The sequence below is a fragment of the Enhydra lutris genome, unplaced genomic scaffold, assembly GCF_002288905.1.
Source record: "Enhydra lutris kenyoni isolate GAN:26980312 unplaced genomic scaffold, ASM228890v2 scaffoldscaffold35, whole genome shotgun sequence".
Lineage (NCBI taxonomy): Eukaryota > Metazoa > Chordata > Mammalia > Carnivora > Mustelidae > Enhydra > Enhydra lutris.
In genome coordinates, this window is record NW_019154119.1 from 11,526,632 (window position 1) to 11,549,070 (window position 22,439).

The 22,439-nt window shown below is 38.5% G+C and overlaps 1 protein-coding gene across 4 annotated transcripts in view; it reads right to left on the minus strand.

The window, feature by feature from the left end:
• Positions 1-4,351: 4,351 nt before the first annotated feature.
• The window catches only part of LOC111154078 (DEAD-box helicase 1), a 35,844-nt gene continuing 17,756 nt past the window's right edge, over positions 4,352-22,439 (minus strand). The window contains exons 13-25 of one of the 4 annotated variants that reach the window (XR_002641059.1): positions 20,323-20,383; positions 17,345-17,443; positions 16,173-16,262; positions 15,250-15,438; positions 14,347-14,398; positions 12,453-12,599; positions 8,459-8,550; positions 6,941-7,013; positions 6,715-6,787; positions 6,593-6,635; positions 5,768-5,847; positions 5,349-5,424; positions 4,352-4,677 (exon numbers count right to left, since the gene is read on the minus strand). Coding sequence is in view for 3 of the 4 variants with exons in the window: in XM_022513438.1 (XP_022369146.1) it covers positions 4,547-4,677; positions 5,349-5,469; positions 5,752-5,847; positions 6,593-6,635; positions 6,715-6,787; positions 6,941-7,013; positions 8,459-8,550; positions 12,453-12,599; positions 14,347-14,398; positions 15,250-15,438; positions 16,173-16,262; positions 17,345-17,443; positions 20,323-20,383 (1,267 nt within the window). In the remaining variant the exon portion in view is untranslated. Of the gene's footprint in view, positions 4,678-5,348; positions 5,470-5,751; positions 5,848-6,592; positions 6,636-6,714; positions 6,788-6,940; positions 7,014-8,458; positions 8,551-12,452; positions 12,600-14,346; positions 14,399-15,249; positions 15,439-16,172; positions 16,263-17,344; positions 17,444-20,322; positions 20,384-22,439 lie in introns of all 4 variants that reach the window. The other 3 variants (XM_022513439.1, XM_022513438.1, XM_022513440.1) reach the window with 3 other exon arrangements.

A 22,439-nucleotide genomic window follows, 5' to 3' on the forward strand; every position in this document is an offset into this window, starting at 1 on the left:
ACCTGGGGCAACAGGCCCCACTCCAGAACAATAAAATCGGAGTTTCTGGAGGTGAGGTGCAGATATTGGCATTGTCTTCCAGAACTCCCCAGGTGCTCCCACTGTGCAGCCAGGGCTGAGAACCACCAGCCTACAGAAAGAAACAAGGTATCATTTTTAGTATAAAGGTAGCCGACCAGCACTGAACCACAGATGATTCTTGTACAGCAAGCCTCTCAGCTACCCTTCTGAATTATCTCACCTGGATCTTAGGGTAAAAGACTATAGTGAGAATTATAGCTCTAAGAGCCATTTCTCTGGAACGGTGTTTCTTGATCTGTGGTTCAAGGTGCATCTGTGCCGCGATCTTCGGAGGAATGTGTTAAAATGCCGATTCCCAGGTCCCACCTGAGACCTACTGATCTGTGCATGTGATTAGCTAACGACAAGTTGGGGACTGTTGCCAGGGTCAGATCCAGGCCTGTCTGACTCCAGGTTCTTTCAAATTCCCCTCAAACTGTTGACCAGTAAGAGTGGGATCTCTGTCAGGAAAACCAAAGCTTTAGATGACTTTAAACGAAAGGTAATTATTTAAAGCAATAGAATGGAAAACAACAGCAAAAATTCCCCTTCCACTCCTCCCTCCAAAGGAATCCTCTATCAATTACTTTAGAGGAGCCAAATAATATCCCTCCCTTTCCTTCCTGTTCCACCACATTCTTTCCCTTCTAACGAATATTCCTTTTCCCCCAAATAAGGTCACTTGGAAAAATCCCTGGTAGGTGTCAGCATCTATAGGAAAATAATAAAATGTCTATGTAAGTGAACCTACCCCAGATCACATTTTACATTTACCTACACAGTTCTCCTATCTTACCTATCTCAATCACACTACAGTGATGTGCATAGTTCCCCCCTAAGTCCGAAGAATAAGGTAAAAAATGTTTCCAAATGGTTCTACCCATTTAGAACTGACTGGAAACCCTTTTTTTTTTTTTTTAAATCCAGGCTATTATCAGTCACCTCTACACACACTACTACTTTGGGAAAAAAAAGCAGTTTTGCACCTGATTTACAAGCTGGATCATTGTACAACAATGACGGTGGTGGTGAACGAGTGTGGTGAGAGGAAGGAGTCATGTGAAGAGAAGCCACATGTAAGATTTGGGTGACCTCTGCCCGCTGGCACCAACTCACACACCACACCAAGAACAAGTATGAAAACAAACTTCCAACGCAACAAGTGCCATTTGTAAAATACACTGTGCAGAATATTCTTCCTGTCTTGTTAGTGTCTGTGTCAACCAGTACAACCCTTGCAGGAAGTGATCTGGTAATGAACCTGAAAAATGGTCATAAGCATCACGCATTTTAATGCAACAATCCAGTTTCTCGAATCCAGTAGCAAGCAATCCAAAAGAGATCAAACATGTTCACAGCAGTGAACAGTATAAATACTATAAAACATGGGACGAGCACCTCTTATGTGCTGGACTTCACTGAATGCTTAACACAACCCCTGAATGATGAGAATTACTTTCACCATTTCTATAAAGAAAGAAACTAAATCTCAGAGGAACAGGCCTCTGTCATCTGGCTCGTATGGGTTAGGGCCAGAATCACCCCCTCGGGTTCACACCCGCCTCAATCCCCTTGGGGCTCATGAGCAGTAAGAACGCAGCAGTCATGTAAATTACAGCACATTCCACAGATTACAGAGCCATAAAGTATTTACAAGGGAAATACTATGTCAAATGAAAATACTGAACTGTGTGTACAGTAGGACCTAAACAGTATACCAAAAACCTCACGCACAAAAAATGAACTAACATGTTAGTAATTTCCTCTGAGAGTGGGAACAGAAGTCAAAAGGATGGAGGGGTAGGCACTGTTATAACCAGAAATTTTCACTTCTGTTTGTAATAGGAAAATATGTGCTAATGAGGTAAGCGATGTTTTGGCAATTCTATAGCTAATGCCACTGGCTAGAGTCCTTGAGACTCAGTTCTCTTTAACACAATGGATCCATAAAGATACCAGCTCACTTAAGTTTATTAATATTTGAAATTGAAAAAAAAAAAAGCCCCAAACACAAAACCAGTCACTATGAAAGTATAACCCTACCATAAATCAAAGCCTGAAGCTAGCTTCGAAGAGACAGAATGAAAGACTAGATAATGAGGAGGAATGTGGCAAGACTGTTAGGCCCCAGGCCGTGCAGGGTATGTTGAAGGTGGGGCAAGTCTTTGTACTTCTGTGTAGCGGGGAGACTGACAGAATTCCAGGCACAAGGTATGTGAGTATACTTACAAGCTCTTACACGGTAAAGGCTGAAGCTATGAGTCAGAAAGACGAACAGGTGATGGTTAGTATTTAATATGTCCCGGGCTTTCGTGCACCCCTCGTGTTCTGTATTAGCTGGGGTAGAGGCTTAACCATACGGTGGCTCGGAGACAATAAAGTTACACGAACAGGTGGGCCAGCCAGAGAGGGTAGCAGCTCCCCTACAAGGTCCTCCGGGTTCCTTGTCCCTCTGCCATTCCCAAAGTAGGACACTTTCCTAACGTGGACACAGGCTCACTACCACCACCTCCGAGGTGCAGCTTGAGCAAGGAAAGGGAAGGCAGAGGACATGAAGTTGTCACATCACTTCGACTCGTACCCCATGGACTAGAACCTGGGGAAGGCAGTCCCTAGCTAGTCAATCCTACCGATGAAAACTCGGGAAGTTCTGTTTCTAAAAGGAAGAAGGGGGGCAAACAGAACCCTCAGGGCTCAGTGACCATTTCTTTAAGACGTTCAACAGTTCTTTACATTCTTAGCATGAATCCTGAGGCCTGAAGGAATGGGTATCTGGAGGCAGGGACTAAGAGTAAAGGGAACGGTTACCGGTGATGTGAGTAGAAAGGGCCTGCCAAGTCTCCCGACAACCCCTTTGCTGGTCTGGGCACACAGTTTGCCCTCAGAAACTCTGTTGTGCAGGTCACTGCAGTTGGACAGTAATTTGCATAGGAAAAGCCAAATACCCACTTCCGGTCTCCATGCCTCCCTGGTCTACCCATTCGGACCTGAGGATCGTCTTCTAATGGGAGACAAGAGTAAAAACTGAGACAGGGGAACCCAAATTCTAGCTCCACTTCTCCAAACCAAGCCACGTGGGCATGCATTCCTCCAAACTGTGCTTCTGCCTCTATAAAATTCCTCCAAACCGTGCTTCTGCCTCCCCCAGCTCCAGTATTTAAATGGTCCAGATCTCAGTCTTTTCCTTGCTGTTATATTGGTTAAAATAACCCCTTTCTAAAGCAGTGATTAATATACGTGGACGCTGTGGAGCGCTATCATCGCACAGCTCCGAGATCAGCTGGGGCGGTTCTAGGACATCTCCAAAGAACGTGGTCTAAATGGGAGAGGATGCTATTCTCATCATTTCACACAAACTGTGACTCAAAATCTACGCAATGGTTCTCCCACTGTCTACCCTGAGTTTCACTCAAGATTTTGTTTAAAGAAAATATTTCTGTGCTAAAAGGTTTAGAAACCATCATACAAGAATTTATAATAGCCTGTGTTCTTAAAGAATCCTAGCACAGGAATAAGACTTTATAAACTAAGAGTCAAAAGGCACAAAGTAACAATTCAATTTTATCTCTTCTCTTTTCCTTTTGGTATTGTAGGCAAAAGGGACTGAAGAAACATATTCCAAGTACTATGTTTAATTTTACAACATAGAGGAACAGGGTGCCTGGGTGGCTCAGTAGGTTAAAGCCTCTGCCTTCGGCTCAGGTCATGATCCCGGGGTCCTGGAATCGAGCCCCGCATCGGGCTCTCTGCTCAGCAGGGAGCCTGCTTCCCCCCTCTCTGCCTACTTGTAATCGCTGTCAAATAAATAAATAAAATCTTTAAAAAAATAAAAAATTAAAAAAACATAGAGGAACAGTAAAGTAGTTTTATCTTTATAGTAACTATCCTCTGGAAAGAAAGGTTCTTAGAAACAAGACAAACCTTCCAAAACACATCCTTGCTGTAACCATCACACACTACTCCTCCTCAATCCTTAGACAAGGAACCTTACCTCTCTAAAAAACTCCAGGGCCCTAAAACTAACCAAGTGGTCCTCCTGCCTTATGATCATCCAATTTTCTTTCCTGTCATGAGTCTCCTCTAGCTTCAGCATACACCTAGGCAATTATAACCATCTCAAGAACATCTGCATTTGGGATCTCTTCCTATGATAAATTCTACCCAAGATAACCACTGGTGGTTCCACACACATCCTCTGCCAAATTCACATACCCAGAAACTTTACTTCGTCAACCCATAGTTTTCTTGAAAAAGAAAACCATCAAATATAAGACACAAACCTTCATAAAAATATAGTCATCAAATTTATTCTCATTAGGTTGCCATTTTATGAAGAATTCCTAAGATTAATGTTTCTTGACATGCAAGAGTCAGCATTAATAGCTCCTGTTACTCTAAATACTACTGCTTGGAAGCAGTACAACTGTTCTAGAGTTTGAGGACTACAGACTTTTATTATTCAAATCTTATTCAGTGTATGTTAAAATCAGAAGGTTCGGAACAGCTGGTTAGGAAGGTAGCCAAGATGCAGGAAGGATGTCTGAGCCTCCTTTTCAAGGGCAGCCAACTCTTGAACCGTAGGTGCCAAAATATCCACATGGCCTTTATAGTTTCCACCTGCATCACACACACAAATTATAAAGTAATGTAAATGACATGCTTGAAATAACTTGTCAGCAATACTTTGACTCAATTACATCTGCTCATACATTGCTTCTAGCAATAAAAATGTACTACTGGGCAAGTCATCTCCACAAGTGAGTTCTAAAGACGTTAAATCCATAGAAATGAATGATCAGGCCTCACTAACAGTGTCCCAAGGCCCCTAGCAATCCCTCCCCCTCTCCTTTTTTTTGGTTTGGAAACCACTAGCTCAGTAGCCTGAATCTTAAAAAAAATTTTCAGAAATGAGCTAAGGGCATTCCAGGCAAAGCAAACAGTATGCTGGGTTACCACTTGAAATTAAATCAAATGTTTTCAATTCTTTGTTCAAAATCGCCACTATACTTGTTTCCTAATAACTCTAAAAACATTCAACTACTCTTTGTGACATTAATACCTCAAGAGAAACAACTATGCTTCTGTCCTTCATTCACATACAAATCACACAACCCAAAAATGCTACAAGACACATATGGATAAAGTGCTATGAGAATAATGAGGAAATGATTAATAAACTAAAAACAGACACTAACCATGATGAGATGAAATTACTTTCTTCTACACACAGACGCCCAAGAAGGACACATTCACATTTAGAATAGAAATAAAAGTAACTCAAAACTCACCACCAGCAGCCCTTTTCTGACCATAGGTGACTTTCCCGTCAAATTCATCCACTGGTACCTTTATATCTGGTTCAACCTGAGAAATGGTGCAATTCAGATGCTCTTCTATCTCAGACAGCAACTAAGATGGGAAAGGAAATATAAAAAGCATTTTCAAATAAAAATCTCATTTTGACAGTTGCACTTTAACGATGTCCAATAAAACTAGGAAGACTATAATAGTATAAATGGAAGTTAGATTTCTGAAGAGATAAAACTCACAAGTTACCACTTACAAACTATAACTAACATTATAATCAATTACTACTTTTCCTCACATCTAACAAATAAAGCTAAGGTATTACTTTTATAATTAATTGTGGTCTATTGTTGCCAATTTCAATACATTTCTTAGGAGTCTTACCTGCATCTCATTGTACCATATAGTACAGCCACCGTCTTCCTTGAGTCTTGTGTTATAACACCCTTTTCCACGGCTGCTACATACATGGTACCAAACCTACATGAAATATGGAAAAAATATTAACATATATGGAGACTGCAACCTGCTAGATATTTTTATGCTCAATTAGTTTTTTAAATATTTTCTATCCCCAAGGACAAGAAAAAGAGACTGCAGTATTGTATGTCATCCAATGACTTCCACCCTTGAGGAGCTCATTAACTAGGTCTTCTAAAAGACTTCATTTTGAGAATGATCCTGAAGTTTTCCTAAAATGCATGCCAATTTCAGAAAGGAATTCTCAGATAAAAACAAGGATGAAAAAGTAAATACTGGAGAATACTCTATCAAAATTATATCAAAAAGTAAAGTCCAAATGCTTTCTATGATAAATACCAAAAAGCAAAATGAACAACTATTTTGGACAATGAGCTTATGGGAGTTTCTTATTCTTGCAACTGTTCGGTAAAGTTGCATCAAATTATACTGCAAAATCCTAAGTTACCACCCTCTACCACAAAAGTTCTCTGTGGCATGATGTCAGGGAGGGTTTAAATAGTTTTTGGTGAAATCAAGTACACTAAGGCTATTAGTGAAAATTATATTTTGCATTTTTCCTTTCTAAACTACATCCTACTGCTGGTCCATACAAGACTATAGAGAAAAAAGATACCATTAAAAAGTTCACTTATATCCATATGCAACTGAATTCAACGTAAATGGAAAAATCAAACTGCTCTTACTTCCAACATCTAAAGCGACAACACAAACAATGAATGTAATACAGCATTGAAAAGATTACCTTTTCTTTCTCTGTTGCTACCAAGGAAATGGCCAGACCCATCCTGAAAAGTTTTAGAAGTCTTTATTAGACTTTATTCCTGAAGCATACAAGCATTAAAAGAAAAAAAAATGCAGCAGTACCTTTCAGCTCTTCCTACTCTGCCAATTCGATGTACGTAGTTTTGCTTTTCATCAGGCAAGGTGACATTTATAACTGCAAATGAAAGTAATTATTACCAACTGCCATTAGTTTCTAAAATTTTCAACCATATTAGATGTTCGATGTTCTAAATATTTCAAAAACACTAGAGGGTTTACTTTGAACTCCATAAAATTTAAACTGCAGTTATAAAAACTTTCTTTTTACCATAAGGAACACCATGAATATCAATTCCTCTGGCGGCTACATCTGTGCAAATCAAGAATCTTACATCTCCTTTCTAAAGAAAACAGAGAGGGGAGAAAGGAATTTATTACAACATATGCTAAAAAATAAATACAAATACTACCATTCCACTAAGACCACTAACTAATGTGTTACTATCAGATTAGAGGTCCAGATACTCATAATTTACTGGACCTTGTCTTAAATTTTTAAGTTATGATCTACTAAAACAAGACATTTAAGGTGAATAAATCAGTAATTGGATTCATTTTTATTTGCTTTTTTCTCACACCAAAGATAAACTGCTTATAATTTGGATTTATCTTTAGAAATCCTGACTGGTAATGCCAAAGAAAGTTTATAAAATTTAAAAAAAAAAAAGGGGGGGGGGAGAGAAAATAGGAAAAAAAATGTTAAAATATAAACATTATCTTTACCTTATATTAAAATAAATTCAGAATACCAGGCATTTCACCTTGAGGTTACACTTTTTGTGACAACAGACAAAATTCTAAGACAAGGGAACAGAGAGTGGGCCCCAGTGCTCTCATCAAGGAAATACAAATTAGCCTTTGGACGTCATTTGTGCTTCAAGGCACAGCAAAGTTAGAGACAGAGTGGGGAAGGCATGCTGACCTGGGGTCCAGCGTACGAGCCTGGGTAGAGAAGGGCAGACATACACACACTGAAATGCGACCACACAACACGCTCCCATATCCACACTCTGCTCACGTGGAAGCATAATCCAAAGTTCCTAAGCTCAGTACTTTCCACCTTCTATTCATACGATGGGTCTGAGAGAAAATGCTATTTGTACTCTGCACTGGGGTGAACACACGGTAAACAACGAGAATGCTGTGGGTGGAGGCTCCTGCCCTTGTGTTCGAGACGGCTCAAACCCTCCCTACCTCCACCGAGAGCTAACCCACCTGTCTGCGGGCTGCCAGCATGAAAGTGGGACAGTGCGCCCCAAACAGTTACAAGTGTTTTTTTTTTTTTTAAAGATTTTATTTATTTATTTGACAGACAGAGATCACAAGCAGGCAGAGAGGCAGGCAGAGAGAGAGAGAGGAGGAAGCAGGCTCCCCGCTGAGCAGAGAGCCCGATGCGGGGCTCGATCCCAGGACCCTGAGATCATGACCTGAGCTGAAGGCAGCGGCTTAACCCACTGAGCCACCCAGGCGCCCGTTACAAGTGTTTTTAATCCCACAAAACAGTACTATCCCATGACACTTCTCTTAAAAATATCTACCTGAAAGAATTCAACTAAGACTTAAGTTGAAAATTCTTACCATAGCAGTGTTGCACGGAGAACATATAACTGACCGTTGCGTGCTAAAGATGACTAAGCCCTGTCATCAAGGATATATCAACAGAGCAAAAATCTTTTGAAATTTCTAGAACAAGAATGGCTTTAATAATACTAACTATAACTGGTTAAAATTGACTACGATTCTCCCCTTAACTATTAAGGAAATGCAGTCAACTAAATAGCAGTACCTTAAATCTTTCCAAATTTTGCTTCCTTTCATGAGGCTTTCTGTCCCCGTGAAGACAAACACATGAGAACTGATGTCCTTTTTTATCAGGTCCTGGTGAAAGGCACATTAAACAGTTAACCTTGGAAAACAATACACCAAAGACTGTATCAAAAAACCAAGAGCATTCCGACTACAATGGTGCCATATAATTCCACAGAACTCTACACCCCAATTTGCCACAAACCACAGTTAACACAATTTCTGTCATAAGTGAAATGCCATTAAAATAAACTCCAGGAGCATTAAAATTGATTTACTTTGAAGGACATTTTTAAGTCACTCTTCCTGATGTATAGCAGACAGAACAGTATACCAGATGTGTTACTAAAAGGAAAACCTATGTGTATACCAGGAACCTCTCCTATCCCATATAAAGAAAGCTAAGAACCAAAAAAGTAGACAAAGAGAGATCAATCTTGGAAGAACCAAAATAGGCATGATGAACTTCAGGCCCTTACTAAAGGCCACGCCCACGAGCCTACCCTCCTCAGAATGTCCTAACAGCTTCATTATCTGGTACCCTGGCCAAAGCAGATTAGGAGCAGCAAACTGGTAGGATGGAAAGGCATATACACTGAAAGCCAATTCTAAAAAGGAAACTCAAGTAGATACAGTAAGAAAATCCATCCAGTCCTGATCAGAGAAAGGGGAAACAGCCATCTAGAGCTCAAAAGAACCCGTAGGCTCCAGAAGGAATGCAGAGTAACAATTACACCATAACTAACTACTCTCCATAGTAAATTTTAAGTTCAATAAAAATTACTTCAGAATTCAAGAAAAATATACCATGAAAGCTACCCACCCAAAAATGAATACAAGAACTAATTATGCAGAGAATAAATAATAGCTAATCAGAACTTCGAGAGGCCTACCCCTTAGGCCTTACTGCATTCTGAATTCAAGTGGTTTAGGGAAGTATCACACACACACTCCTACTCCCCAGTCGAGCCGTGTATAGAGAAAGGAGGAATCCTTTATTTTCCTCTGTTAAACCTCTCAGGTTACTTTGGTAACCCAGGTGTCCCGAGCAATGGCATTTCTTTTTTTTTTTTTTTTTTTTTAAAGATTTTATTATTTATTTGTCAGAGAGGGAGAGAGAGCGAGCACAGGCAGACAGAAGGCAGGCAGAGGCAGAGGGAGAAGCAGGCTCCCTGCCGAGCAAGGAGCCCGATGTGGGACTCGATCCCAGGACGCTAGGATCATGACCTGAGCCGAAGGCAGCTGCTTAACCAACTGAGCCACCCAGGCGTCCCGCAATGGCATTTCTAACCAAATAATCAAATTCTCCTTTCAAAACCAACATGGACAGGAAAAAGTATTACAGAACAGTCACTATAACTAAAACAACCAAGCAAGGCTGTTTGCTATGACTTGGGGGCGCTGGGGGCGGGGACAGGATGGTACTAAACTGTTCACAGTGATGAGCAATATAATCTGTTCCTTATCAGTTCAAACTTTTTAAACTGTTTGAGTTTTCTGGCTCCCTGACGTACATCGATTATAAAAAGAGATGTGTTTGGGGCCCCTGGGTGGCTCAGTGGGTTAAGCCTCTGCCTTCGGCTCAGGTCATGATCCCAGAGTCCTGGGATAGAGTCCCGCATTGGGCTCTCTGCTCAGCAGGAAGCCTGCTTCCTCCTCTCTCTCTCTCTGCCTCTCTGCCTACTTGTGATCTCTGTCTGTCAAATAAATAAATAAAATCTTTAAAAAAAAAAGAGAGATGTGTTCGAGTTCTCCCCACTATGAAAGCAGGATTCATCTGTTACCTTGTACATCTGTCAATTTTTGCTTTATCTATTTTTCAACATTAATTTTCAAACACAGCAACAATGAAAAGATTCTCAAAGTAAATAGCTGTATTTTCACCTCCTAGATTATACCACTAACATTTACTATATTTACTTTACTGCTTGTCTAGCTCTTTTTCTTTTTTTCTTTTTTTTTTTTTTTTAAGATTTATTTATTTGACAGACAGAGATCACAAATAGGCAGAGAGGCAGGCAGAGAGAGAGGAGGAAGCAGGCTCCCTGCTGAGCAGAGAGCCCGATGCAGGGCTTGATCCCAGGACCCTGGGTTCATGTCCTGAGCTGAAGACAGAGCCTTTAACCCACTGAGCCACCCAGGTGCCCCTAGCTCTTTTTCCTATGAATTCATTTTTATATTTTTGATGCATTTCAATATAAACTGCAAGTACCTGTACAGTTCAGCATGCATCTCACTAACTAGAGTGCAGTTATTTGTTTAGGTTTTATGATTTTCCTTCAAGGTGAAAGTCACATACAAGGAAATGTACAAATCTTAAGTGGATGTCTGCTGAGTTTTGACAAATGCATGCACCTATGCAAGCCCAAAGTCCTATCAAGATAGAAAATATGAATGTCACTCCACAAAGTACCCCCATTCCCATTATGCTGGGGAAAAACCACTGTTGTGGGTTTCTTCCCCTTTCAGATTAATTCTGACTCTTCTAGAACTTCACACAAATGGAATCATACAGAATATAGGCTTGTATAAAGAATCTTTCATTCTACAAGATGTGTGAGATTCACCCACAGCTGCTGAGTCCACGAACAGTCCATTCCTTTGTATCGCTGAGCGGTATTCCAATGACTAAATATTTCACATCTGGTTTAAGCCATTTCCCTACTGACAGCCACCTGGTGTATCTTCAGTTTGGGGCTATTATAAATAAAGCTGCTATGACCACTCTTGCTCACAGCTTTTGTCAATAAATCTTGGATAAACTTTATTTATCTCGAGTAACTAGGAGTTGAATTACTAAGCCATAAGATAGCAATGTTAATTTTATTTAAAAATGTAAGACCAGGGGCGCCTGGGTGGCTCAGTCAGTTAAGCGTCTGCCTTTAACTCAGGTCATGATCCCAGGCCCCTCATCCAGCTCCCGACTCGGCGGGAAACCTGCTTCTCTCTCTTCCTCTCCCTCTGCTTGTGTTCCCTCTCTCACTGTGTCTCTGCCAAATAAATAAATAAATAAAATCTTTTAAAAAAATAAAAATAAAAAAAAAATACAAATGAAAATGGAAGCCCTTTTACCGACATGGCTGTCCAGCAACAGTGTGAGTACTCCAGCTGCTCCACAATCCCGCCAAAAAGCGGCCTTGGATTTTTAATCTAGCCATTATAATGAGCGTACAGTGCTACTATGCTGTGATTTTGCATGTCCCTAATGACTGAGATGTTGAGCATCTCTTCATGTTGGTTTATATGTTATAAGGAGCAAAACACTAGAATCATCCTATACTCATTGTAGATTAAATATTTGATTACATAGTGACTTTATTTCTAGTTAATATTTTTGTCTTAAATTCTACTGCATCTCTCGTTAATATAGCTAGACCAACTTTCTTTTCACTAGTAGTTTAGATGATACATATATTTCTTCAGCCACTTTTGATCTCTCCATGTCCTCAGGTTTTAAGTATATCTCTCATAAATAGCACACAGCTAGATTTTATCCAGTCTAACCATCTACACCTTTTAACCGAGGACTTACGTAGTGTTTACTTACTCAGATTTTTTCACCAGCCATCTTACTCTGTAATTTCTAACCATTCTGCTATTTCTTATTATTTTTCCTCTTGCTTTCTTAGCCTTTTTAAGATATTTTTTTCTCCATTTATTGGCTTAGAAGATATACATTCTATTATTTAATGATTATACTTGAAATTTTAACATTAAAGTTAATCAATAACATTACCCTTCTTGCAAATGGCAGCAGGGCCTAGAACACTGTAATGCACCTGTACCTGCGTGGAAAGCCCTCACCGTCTGCCTGGGGCTTATCCTATGAAAAAGTACTAGATAAGCACAGATACTTACAATGCACCATTGCTACTTTAAATTCTGTGCATGCATTCAAGACTGTATCAACATGAGACTAATAATCTATTAAATGAGGAAATAAACACAATTCATTTCAAGTGAGGAAACATTACCTCCTCCTTGTTGCATAAAATATTGCTCCAAGTTATCACAGTCAATTTTGGTTCTACAGAAAATAATAGCTTGATCCATCTTGTGTTCCTTGATCGCCCGGACAGCATACTCCCCCTTCAGGATTTTAATAGCTTCAGACCACATCTCTTGAATACCATAACAACAACAAAAAACATAAAAAGAATTTCAATCTAAAATTGTTACAAACACACATAATTACAGTCACAGTCTTACTGCTTAACTCACCTACAACACTTTGCTTTAATAAAAAAATAAGTGAGATTAGGATAGGATGAAATGGTGAGAATATCCATTTACTCATTTATTCCTATTTCTGTTAATGTGCATTTGTGCCACCTTATGGGCACGAAAACACCTATAATCATACCTCTTATGAGGGAAACAGACATATAACCACAAGCAAACAGAGCTTCATACCTACAACAAAACTCTGTTCCTATCTCTCATAGACAACTAATCATATTCTGCCTTGCATTAACTTCCCTAACTGCTCAATAAATGTTTACTCAATTATTTTAACCCCTTTTAAAAATAATCAATGTATTTCTTAAATTTAACACCAGAAAGTTCTTCTAAGGAATAAAAAACTGTATGTCAAACTAAGTCATTTCTTAGCCATCACCCCCCATCTGTTTCAGTGGGAAGCTAATGCTACAGTTACCAACTATCTAATGGGAAATTTTAATTCTGTAACCCACCATATTTCTAAAGTCTCTCTAGTCATATCTAATTGTTATATAAACTAAGCAAAACATTTACAAGAAAAAAATACATGAAGTAACAATTTTTACTTTATAAAATGTATTCTCAAACAGTGGGAGGATACATTATTTTGAATCATCAGTGTCTCTGCTCTTCTCCAACAAAAAGACTATTTGAGCATTTTATAAATTTGGAACTGTACATAAAACTGAATTCAAAGGGACTCTATTTAATCAAGATTTCAGAAAATTCACCTTTCAGATACTTGTCATAAACCTACCCATGAATCCAACCGTGAAGCAAATGCAGTCTCACCCTTCCCAATGACCCACGTGAGACATCAGACATCAAACATGCAGCCTAATGGGTCTGAGATCTACTCTACGTTCGACAAGCACTATCCTTGCAAAAGAATGTACACTCATAGATCTTTAAAATATTATGAACCTGAAACAAACGGTCTCTGCTCTGCAAATAAATATCTTCACTGAATTAAATGTTCACCTTTTTAAAAACCAATAAATATTTAATGATCTAATGATATTCAGTTTAGGAGGATGAAAATGGCCTAGAGATGGATGGTGGCCATGGATGCAAAGTAGGAATGTACTTCATGCCACTGAACTTGATCCACTTGAGAATGGTTAAAACGGGAAATTTTGTGTTAGATATACTTTACCATTTACAAAAAGAATAGATAAACTATTTCAAGATAATTTCTGTATCTTTCACAAAGTTGTAAGCTAAAGACATTTTCCTTTGTTACTTAATTCCCTCAATGAAGAATCTATGTGACATTTCTCCTGGAATTCAGGACCAATATAAAATCTGTTGTCAGAGAATTTTGCTAATATCCTATGATAAAAAAGAATTCCAAAATCCAAAGTATGTGTGACCTAGCTGTCAGGAGACTAACATCTGAAATTCAGTGATTAATGCTGCTCTTAGCTGACTGATATCAACATTTCCCTCATTTCCTTATTATTTTTGGTGCTTTTATCTTCAGATTTCCTGTTCTAATTTTATAGGTCACCTCAAATCCTTCATGAGAATAGATGGGGCATAAATTCAATTAAAACAAACCAATTCGTTTTCAAAATCTTTCAAAACCATTCATTAATTCATTCACCCATTCATTCATTCACTCACTTAATCACTCATTCAACTTACCTGGACTATTAGCACCAGGCCTTGTGTTATCTTTTGCATGTACATCATCAGTCTATTAAAAGAAAAGGTTAACAAAGGGTAGCAAGTGGCTAAGTAAGGATTCCAAATAGGTATCATTTTTTTAAAGGGAAAAATGTATCTAACTTTAGACTGCATTTCAGATGTACGTCTTTAGAGTATGTAGGCAAAAGCATTCTTCAGATTTAGAAAACCCTTTATTAACTGTAAGTCTAAGACTAAGCAATTTTAAACGTAATAAAAATGCAAAGGTGGCTTTTAGAATATTATATACTTATAATATACAACACACCCTTATTTTATAAAGGTAAATCTAAGAACAGCGGAGGAAAAAAACACTAGGTGGACACATGAAATTTATTTTTAGGAAAATAAGGAACCTCAAGAGGACACTAAAATATTATTGAAAAAGCATCATTGTATCTGAAATTAGATCTAGGTATATATATTATCCGACTCATTTATCAAAATTACATCAAGGAAGATGATCATTAAAAGTAACTCTTAGAGAGGGGGCACCTGGGTGGCTCAGTGCCTTCGGCTCAGGTCATGATCTCGGGGTCCTGGGATCAGGTCCCGCATCAGGCTCTCTGTTCAGCAGGGAGGCTGCTTCCCCCTCTCTCTCTGCCTGCCTCTCTGCCTACTTGTGATCTGTCTGTCAAATAAATAAATAAAATCTTAAAAAAAAAAAGTAACTCTTACAAAGAAAAAAATAAAAGCCCATCACTTATTCTGTGCTCTCAAGGCCTAACCTCTTGCGGTCACTGGGTGGACTTTTCTTTTCTCAGGTACAGTATCTGGCCATAAGCACCACTAAGAGCCCAAGGTTAAGCTAGTTTATGTAAGTTTTATTCCCCACAAATGTTAACAGTGTAAAGTACTCACTCTAATGTGGTTTTTCCCAAGCCTTTCCCAGAGTCTGTCAGTTTTGGGATTCACCGGGACAACCACATGGTGTACAGTGTCCGGAACAGAGTCCTCTCCTTTTAAATCAACCCAGGTGGGAAAATGCATTATCTTCTCAGACAGCTTCTTCACATCAAAAGAATGCAAAGTAGCAGAGCAAACAATCACCTAAGAGAGAAAAAAAAGTTTAGATCAACTTTTATTTTACAGTAATAATTCTACCATATGAATACTAATGTGGGCCCCAAAGTATGTTAACCTGGAATCTACAGATGAGTTTAATACCGAACCCTGCAGCAGCAACTGGTGACAGAACTCTGGGCCGGTTAATCTCTCTGAACTACAATCCCCTCGCTCACAGTCCATCCCCTGGCTCACAGTGAGTCCCCTCGCTGCTACAGAAACCATGCCATCGATTCCACGAGGTCCTACGAAGACTAAGATGAAGAGGTTACTGTTTGTTCCCTTCTCTCCCCCTTAAAGCCTCTTCTACCTCTCAAATTCTTCCTAGGAACTAAGGGTGAGAAAAATAAGAGTAATATTTTGAGAAATAATGACAACAGCTGTTTTCAACAGCTCATGATATTGCCCCCTCAAACAGGAAGCAGCCCTCATAGTCCGGAATATAAACTCTAAATGCTCTGTAGAAAAAAAAACAACTAAGAATTTTTTACTTATCATCTTCTGTGGCACCTAATTTCCTCAAGTTCCCTTCTCCTTCATTTCTATGAGCAGCTTTCAAGACGTTTCTTTATGTGTACTATTTACTCAGGTAATAAAGAAAATGTTTTATATAGCAGTTAACGTAATCAGAAGACACCAAAACAAAATGTAGAACAAAACAAAATAAGCATTATTTTGTATATGCACATGTATTTTAAGATGCATCCGTCATTTCATACCTGAAGTCTTTTCCCATCAGAGGTAATTTGAGGAATCTGATTATGAATCCTATTTATAAAATCAGAGTAACCTTGGGAAAGAAGCCCATCCTGAATGAGAAGCAAAGAAAAGCATAAATTTTTTAATCAATACCTGAATCTTTCTTTTGTAAATCAAATGTAGAAAGATAATGGGAATGTATTCATAAGCATACATATCCCCATATTCTCAAAATGATTATTTCCCATCAGATAAAGACAAGTTATAAATTCAACTTTAATTCCATGTGACTAGAATATGAAAAAGCTGACCATAAACAATCCAAAAACTATACTCCAGTATTCTAGAATGAATACTAGAGATGACAGTTTCTACCACATATCCTTAAACATATGATTTTAATACGAAAAAATGAAGACAAAAATCCTCAGTACTAAAAAACTACCTCATACTGAAAATACTTTGGAAGTATGTCTCAAGAGGTTCCAAGAAGATGGAGAGGAGAAGGGAGTTGAGGGAAATTGGAGGGGGAGGTGAACCATGAGAGACTATGGACTATGAAAAACAACCTGAGGGTTTTGAAGGGGCGGGGGGTGGGAAGTTGGGGGAGCCTGGTGGTGGGTATTATGGAGGGCACGTATGGAATGGAGCACTGCGTATGGTGCATAAACAATGAATTCTGGTACACTGGAAAGAAATCGAAAAAATAAAAAATTTAAAAAAAAAAGAGCTTCCAAGACATTAATGTTCTTAGACTTCACATTGTGCAACTATGACATGAAAAAATAACTGTAATGTGTAAAATAATCTATGTATCAACAAAGATAGCTATTTGGAGTAAAAAATCTACATATCTAGTGAAAAGAGTGGTTAAATAAACCATGAAATATCCATATAACAGACCACTAGACAGCCTTTAAAAACTATTCACAAAAAAGGACATGAAATACTTAAGAGACTTTATTAAGGAAAAAAAAAGTTTTCCTAGATTCACATAACTTGATTTACCATGTAAAATAGTATTTATATAAATACAAGGAGTGGATGAAAATATACCAAACTACTAGTAATGATTATTTCTAGGTATTGGAATCATGACTGAATTGTGGTTTTTTCCATCATTTTACATATTTTTATCTCCCGAAACACAAGCAAAAAAATTTTTTTGAAGTACGACTATATTTCAACATACAGCTTCATCCAGGACCAGGAATCTAACTTGGGATAAGTTCAGCTTTCCAGTTGACACCAAATCATCTAGTCTTCCTGGAGTGCCGACGACTATATCTACCTGAAAAATATCAAAAGCACCTAATGAAAACCAAACCACTATTCTGATCACTGTAAAAACAGCAACAAACGGTGGTTTACTTACGGTGAAAACACGCACACTGAAGCAGCCATCATCAGCTCAAAATTCTCAAAACAGGAACTGTAGATAATGCCCTATTACCAAACCTGTATTTGTTTTGGAATTAATGTAAAGATTTTGGATAACTAATTTTGACATCCTTAACTGTTACGTACAGTCTAATACATAAAATTTGTATTATGTGAGTGAATGAATTTATGGGAACTCTGAAATCCAACCAGGATTCAAATGCCAGCTCCACCACCCAGCTGTGTAACCTCATCTCTTCTACTTTCAACTTTCTCTTTTTTTGAAATGGGCAACACCTCTGGAGATGCAAGATGGCTCTGACAACTGATACAACACCATGCTAATGTTTTAAAACTACTGTTAATCATCTCATGACCACGAAAGGAAACACTACTATTATTATTCCCTTTTTCTTTTTTTAAGTAGGCTACATGCCCAGTGGGAAGCCCAAAACAGCCCCAGTGGGGCTTCAGCTCATGACCCCAAGTTCAACACCTGACCTAAGATCAAGAATCGGATGCTTCACTGACTAAGCCATCCAGATGCCCTAAATATTCATATTTTTACATGAGGAAACGGAAGTTTAGAATACTAAAATCACAAGAACTTAAATGATACAGCTTATAAGCGTCCAAACTGGAATTTCAAACTTGGTACAAACAAGAGAAAAGGTCTAACTCAAGAACAAGGTTTATTTTAACTTTTTATTATAAAAATTCTCAAACATACTCAAAGGGAAGAGAATAATAAACCCCACACCAGTACAAACAATGAACAGTATTTTACATTCACACATGCATCTTCTAATCAAGTTCACAGTGATAGGAATATGGGTTTTAAAGTAAGTGCTACCTAGGGGCTGTAAGATGTTGGGCAAGTGACTTAATATTTAGTATAAGTCCTCTTCCTAATCTATAAAAATGGGGAGAGTGTGGTGCCATTTCATTAGTACTGATAACTATAAGCAAGTCTCAGTTCAATGTAGAGAATATTGCCTGAAAATATGAAGATAAGGCCTGTTTAATGTATTAAGAACCAGCTATGTGCCAAGCACAGTGACAGGTCCTATACATAGCAATGAACAAAATATCCTTCTGATTCTTTACTCTTTACTATAACATCTCCTTACGATAAGATTCCAACCCACATGTGAGTCTCCACTCTCTCAATTTCAGCAGCTAAAGTCATCATGAAAACTCACTTTATGTGAAATATATACACTAGGTCTCTCAGGTTTAAAAAATGATAAGCTGGAAAAACCTGTATAATAGCACCAATTACTCCTCTGGGCCTCAACTGCACATGTTGCTTAACTGTACAACCTTTTAAAACTGTAAAACTTACACAGTTCTACTCTCTCACTCCAAAGCTGACTTTAGCCCAGGACAAGACACAACACAGGACCATGGCTGAGCCAGAGGATGATGGGAGATCACAGGAGGAAAGATGGAAAGAGCGGAAAGAGAATGTATTAGATTCCCTAAGCAGAATGGACCTGAAGGTGTCAAGAAAGCCACAGAAAAAAACTACCATTGGATTTAGCCAGTACCAAATTTTAGATATGAATGACAGAAGCATACAGAATTCCCTAAAATCTCCACAGCTGGAAAACAGGAGTTAAGAAACTTAATAACTTCTGAGGAAAATGGATTTGGGTTTGAGGAGCCAAGAATGGAAATGAACATTAAATCTCTTACAACCACTAAAAAATATAGCACAGCAAAGAACATATCAAAGCAATATTACTATGTTAAAATAGTATTAACAAGTACAGTAATAGGATTCCTTGCTTTTAATATGTCATACCAGGTCAATCTAAACCACACAGCATAAAATTTCATTTCACGGGGGCACCAAAGGAACTGAAGAAGTGGACATAATTCCTTGCCATGACTCAGTATCAGGTGGGTTAGATTAAATAATAAAATATTTAGGGAAGGAAATGGAAGAGAAATTTGAAAGGGACAAGTTACTTCATACATATAAAATATTTTATGAAGTCCTATCTATATCTAGCTCCACAGGATTGATGAGCCCAGTTAAGAATATTACCTAATAATAAGGATCCCAGCCCTAGCTTTGTCCTCTGTAACTGCATGCCTGCGCAACCTTTGTAAGGCTCCCCTGACCCATATCTGAACTCATCTCCCTCCTCCTGAAGCCAGAGCTTATCACTTTTCATCCATCCCTTGAGTCACTGCCAAAATGTCCACATTCTCTGCAATCCACTTGATTTCCATTTCTATTCTTAACTCCAGTTTCTTTATCTCCAAAAGAAAGGATTCTTTTTTTTTTTCTTAAGATTTTATTTATTTACTTGACAGACAGAGATCACAAGTAGACAGAGAGGCAGGCAGAGAGAGAGGGGGAAGCAGGCTCCCTGCTGAGCAGAGATCCCGATGTGGGGCTTGATCCCAGGACCCTGAGATCATGACCTGAGCTGAAGGCAGAGGCTTAACCCACCGAGCCACCCAGGTGCCCCAAAACAAAAAAGATTCTTAATTCATGAGAAAGCAAGAAGAAAATCCTCAAGTACTCAAAAGGAAAACCAAAAAAAAAAAAAAAAAAAAAAGTATGCTGAATTTTGCATGAGGGGTTTGGAAGAAACTACCGTGCTGTATACTCTTGCGAAAAGAAAAGACATACTTGCAACATGTTTTTGAACAAATTTTGTTTTGATCTTGTTCTAATTTCAGACTCACTTGATTTTTCTTGAAACACAACAGAAGTACAACGGCCAAAATGACAGCTCATAATGTAACCTCTTAAAAATTAAAAGTACAACTTACCCCATTATCCAAAACAGAGAGCTGATCCCGTGCCGCAACACCTCCAATTATCAGAAGCTCCCTGAAATAAATACCATAATGATAACATAGAAAACGATTCAAGCTGGCTGTATTGTTTGACTTGTATCCATTTCTTTTCAATGGAAATTAAGGGTGAGTTAAGTAACCGAGAAAGAATCTACAACCAGAGGCTGGAGAAGGGTGGAATTTGAGGACGTCAGTTGCAGCAGCCGCATAAATGGTAGAATAGGCCGTGCAGAGGAGCACGTGAACACTCGAGACCCAGAAGACACCAGTTCTCATTCGTTTCCGTGTCCTCCTGCACTAGGCTAATTCCCAGGGCTCCGAACTCTGCTTCCAATCTACCTTCTTGAACATTGTGGTTGCATGTGTATAAATTTTATCTCTGAAACATGTAAGTATCAATTGTTAAAAGTGGCCTCCAGATGGGATAACTAAAAACTGGGGAACTAGGTGAAATACTTATTTTTCACAGGATATTCTTTCACATTGTTTGAATTTTTCTCATTCCAAATAAATTTTTTTTTAATGTTTAGGTTAAAAAAGATCACGTTATGCCAAGGCAATTTTACGTGGGGGAAGGAACAGCCTTTTCAACAAATGGTGCTGGGACAAACGGATATGCACATGCGAAAGAATGAGGTTAGACCTCTTCTTTATACTACATACAAAAATTAATTCAAAATAAATTACAGGTGCAATTACAAAACACAGAACTGTAAAACTCTAAGAAGAAAACATGGGGGTAAATTTTCATGACTTTGGGTTAGGCAAAGTCTCATCATATGGGACACCAAAAACAAAAGCAACAAATGAAAAAAATAAATCAGACCTCATCAATATTAAAAACCTTTGTACTTCGGGGCACCTGGGTGGCTCAGTGGGTTAAGCCGCTGCCTTCGGCTCAGGTCATGATCTCAGGGTCCTGGGATCGAGTCCCGCATCGGGCTCTCTGCTCAGCAGGGAGCCGGCTTCCCTTCCTCTCTCTCTGCCTGCCTCTCTGCCTACTTGTGATCTCTGTCTGTCAAATAAATAAATAAAATCTTAAAAAAAAAAAAAACTTTGTACTTCAAAGACACTATCAAGAGAGTGAAAATATCCATAAATCCTATATCTATAAATAATACCATATGCGTATCAGAATATATAAAGAACTCTGATAACTCAACAAAACAACAACCCAAATGAAGAATGGTCAAAAAATGTGGACATTACAAATGGCCAATAAGCATAAGAAAAGATGTTCAACATCATTAGCTATTAGGGAAATGCAAATCAAAACCATAATAAGATACGATTTCATACCAATTAGGATGGCTACAATCAAATGAGAGGTAAGTGTTGTGGATTTGGAGAAACTGTAACCTTCACACATTACTAGTAGGAACGTAATAATACCATGTTGTCACTTTAGAACACAGCTGGGTGGTTCCTGAAAACATTCAACATGAAGCTACTATATGATCCAGCAATTCCACTCCTAGGTATATATCCAGAAGAGATGAAAATGATGTCCACCCAAAAACTTGCACACTAACGTTCATAACACAGTGGCCAAAAAGTGGCAACAAGCCAAACGCCCTCAGTTAATGGACGCATAAGTAAAAACACGGTCGACGCGTATAAATGGGATGCTTTTTGGCAATAAAAAAGTAAGCACTGATCCACACTGTGTCATGAACGAACCCTGACATCACGCTAAGTGCAAGTGGCCAGTCACAAAAGAACATGTATCACACGATCCCATTTATGTAAAAGGTCCAAAACAGGCAAATCTACAGACAGAAAATAAATCAGTGGCTGCCTCGGTATGGTGAGGTCAAGAGGAAACCGAATGGCTGTTAACAGGTACAGTGCTTCCTTTGAGAGTGAGGAGAAAGTCTAAAAACGGTTTTGGTGACAGCTGTACTACTCTGTGAATATAATAGAAAAACTAAAAGCAACCAGAACACTTTAAAGAGTGGGTTGTAGGGTATGTGAATTAGATGCCACTAAAGCTATTCACGAAAAGATTGTCTCCTCCTTATAAAGCAAGCAAAATCACTTCCTGATATAGCCAGTAACTTCCAATCAGAAATATCTACCATGTATCTTCC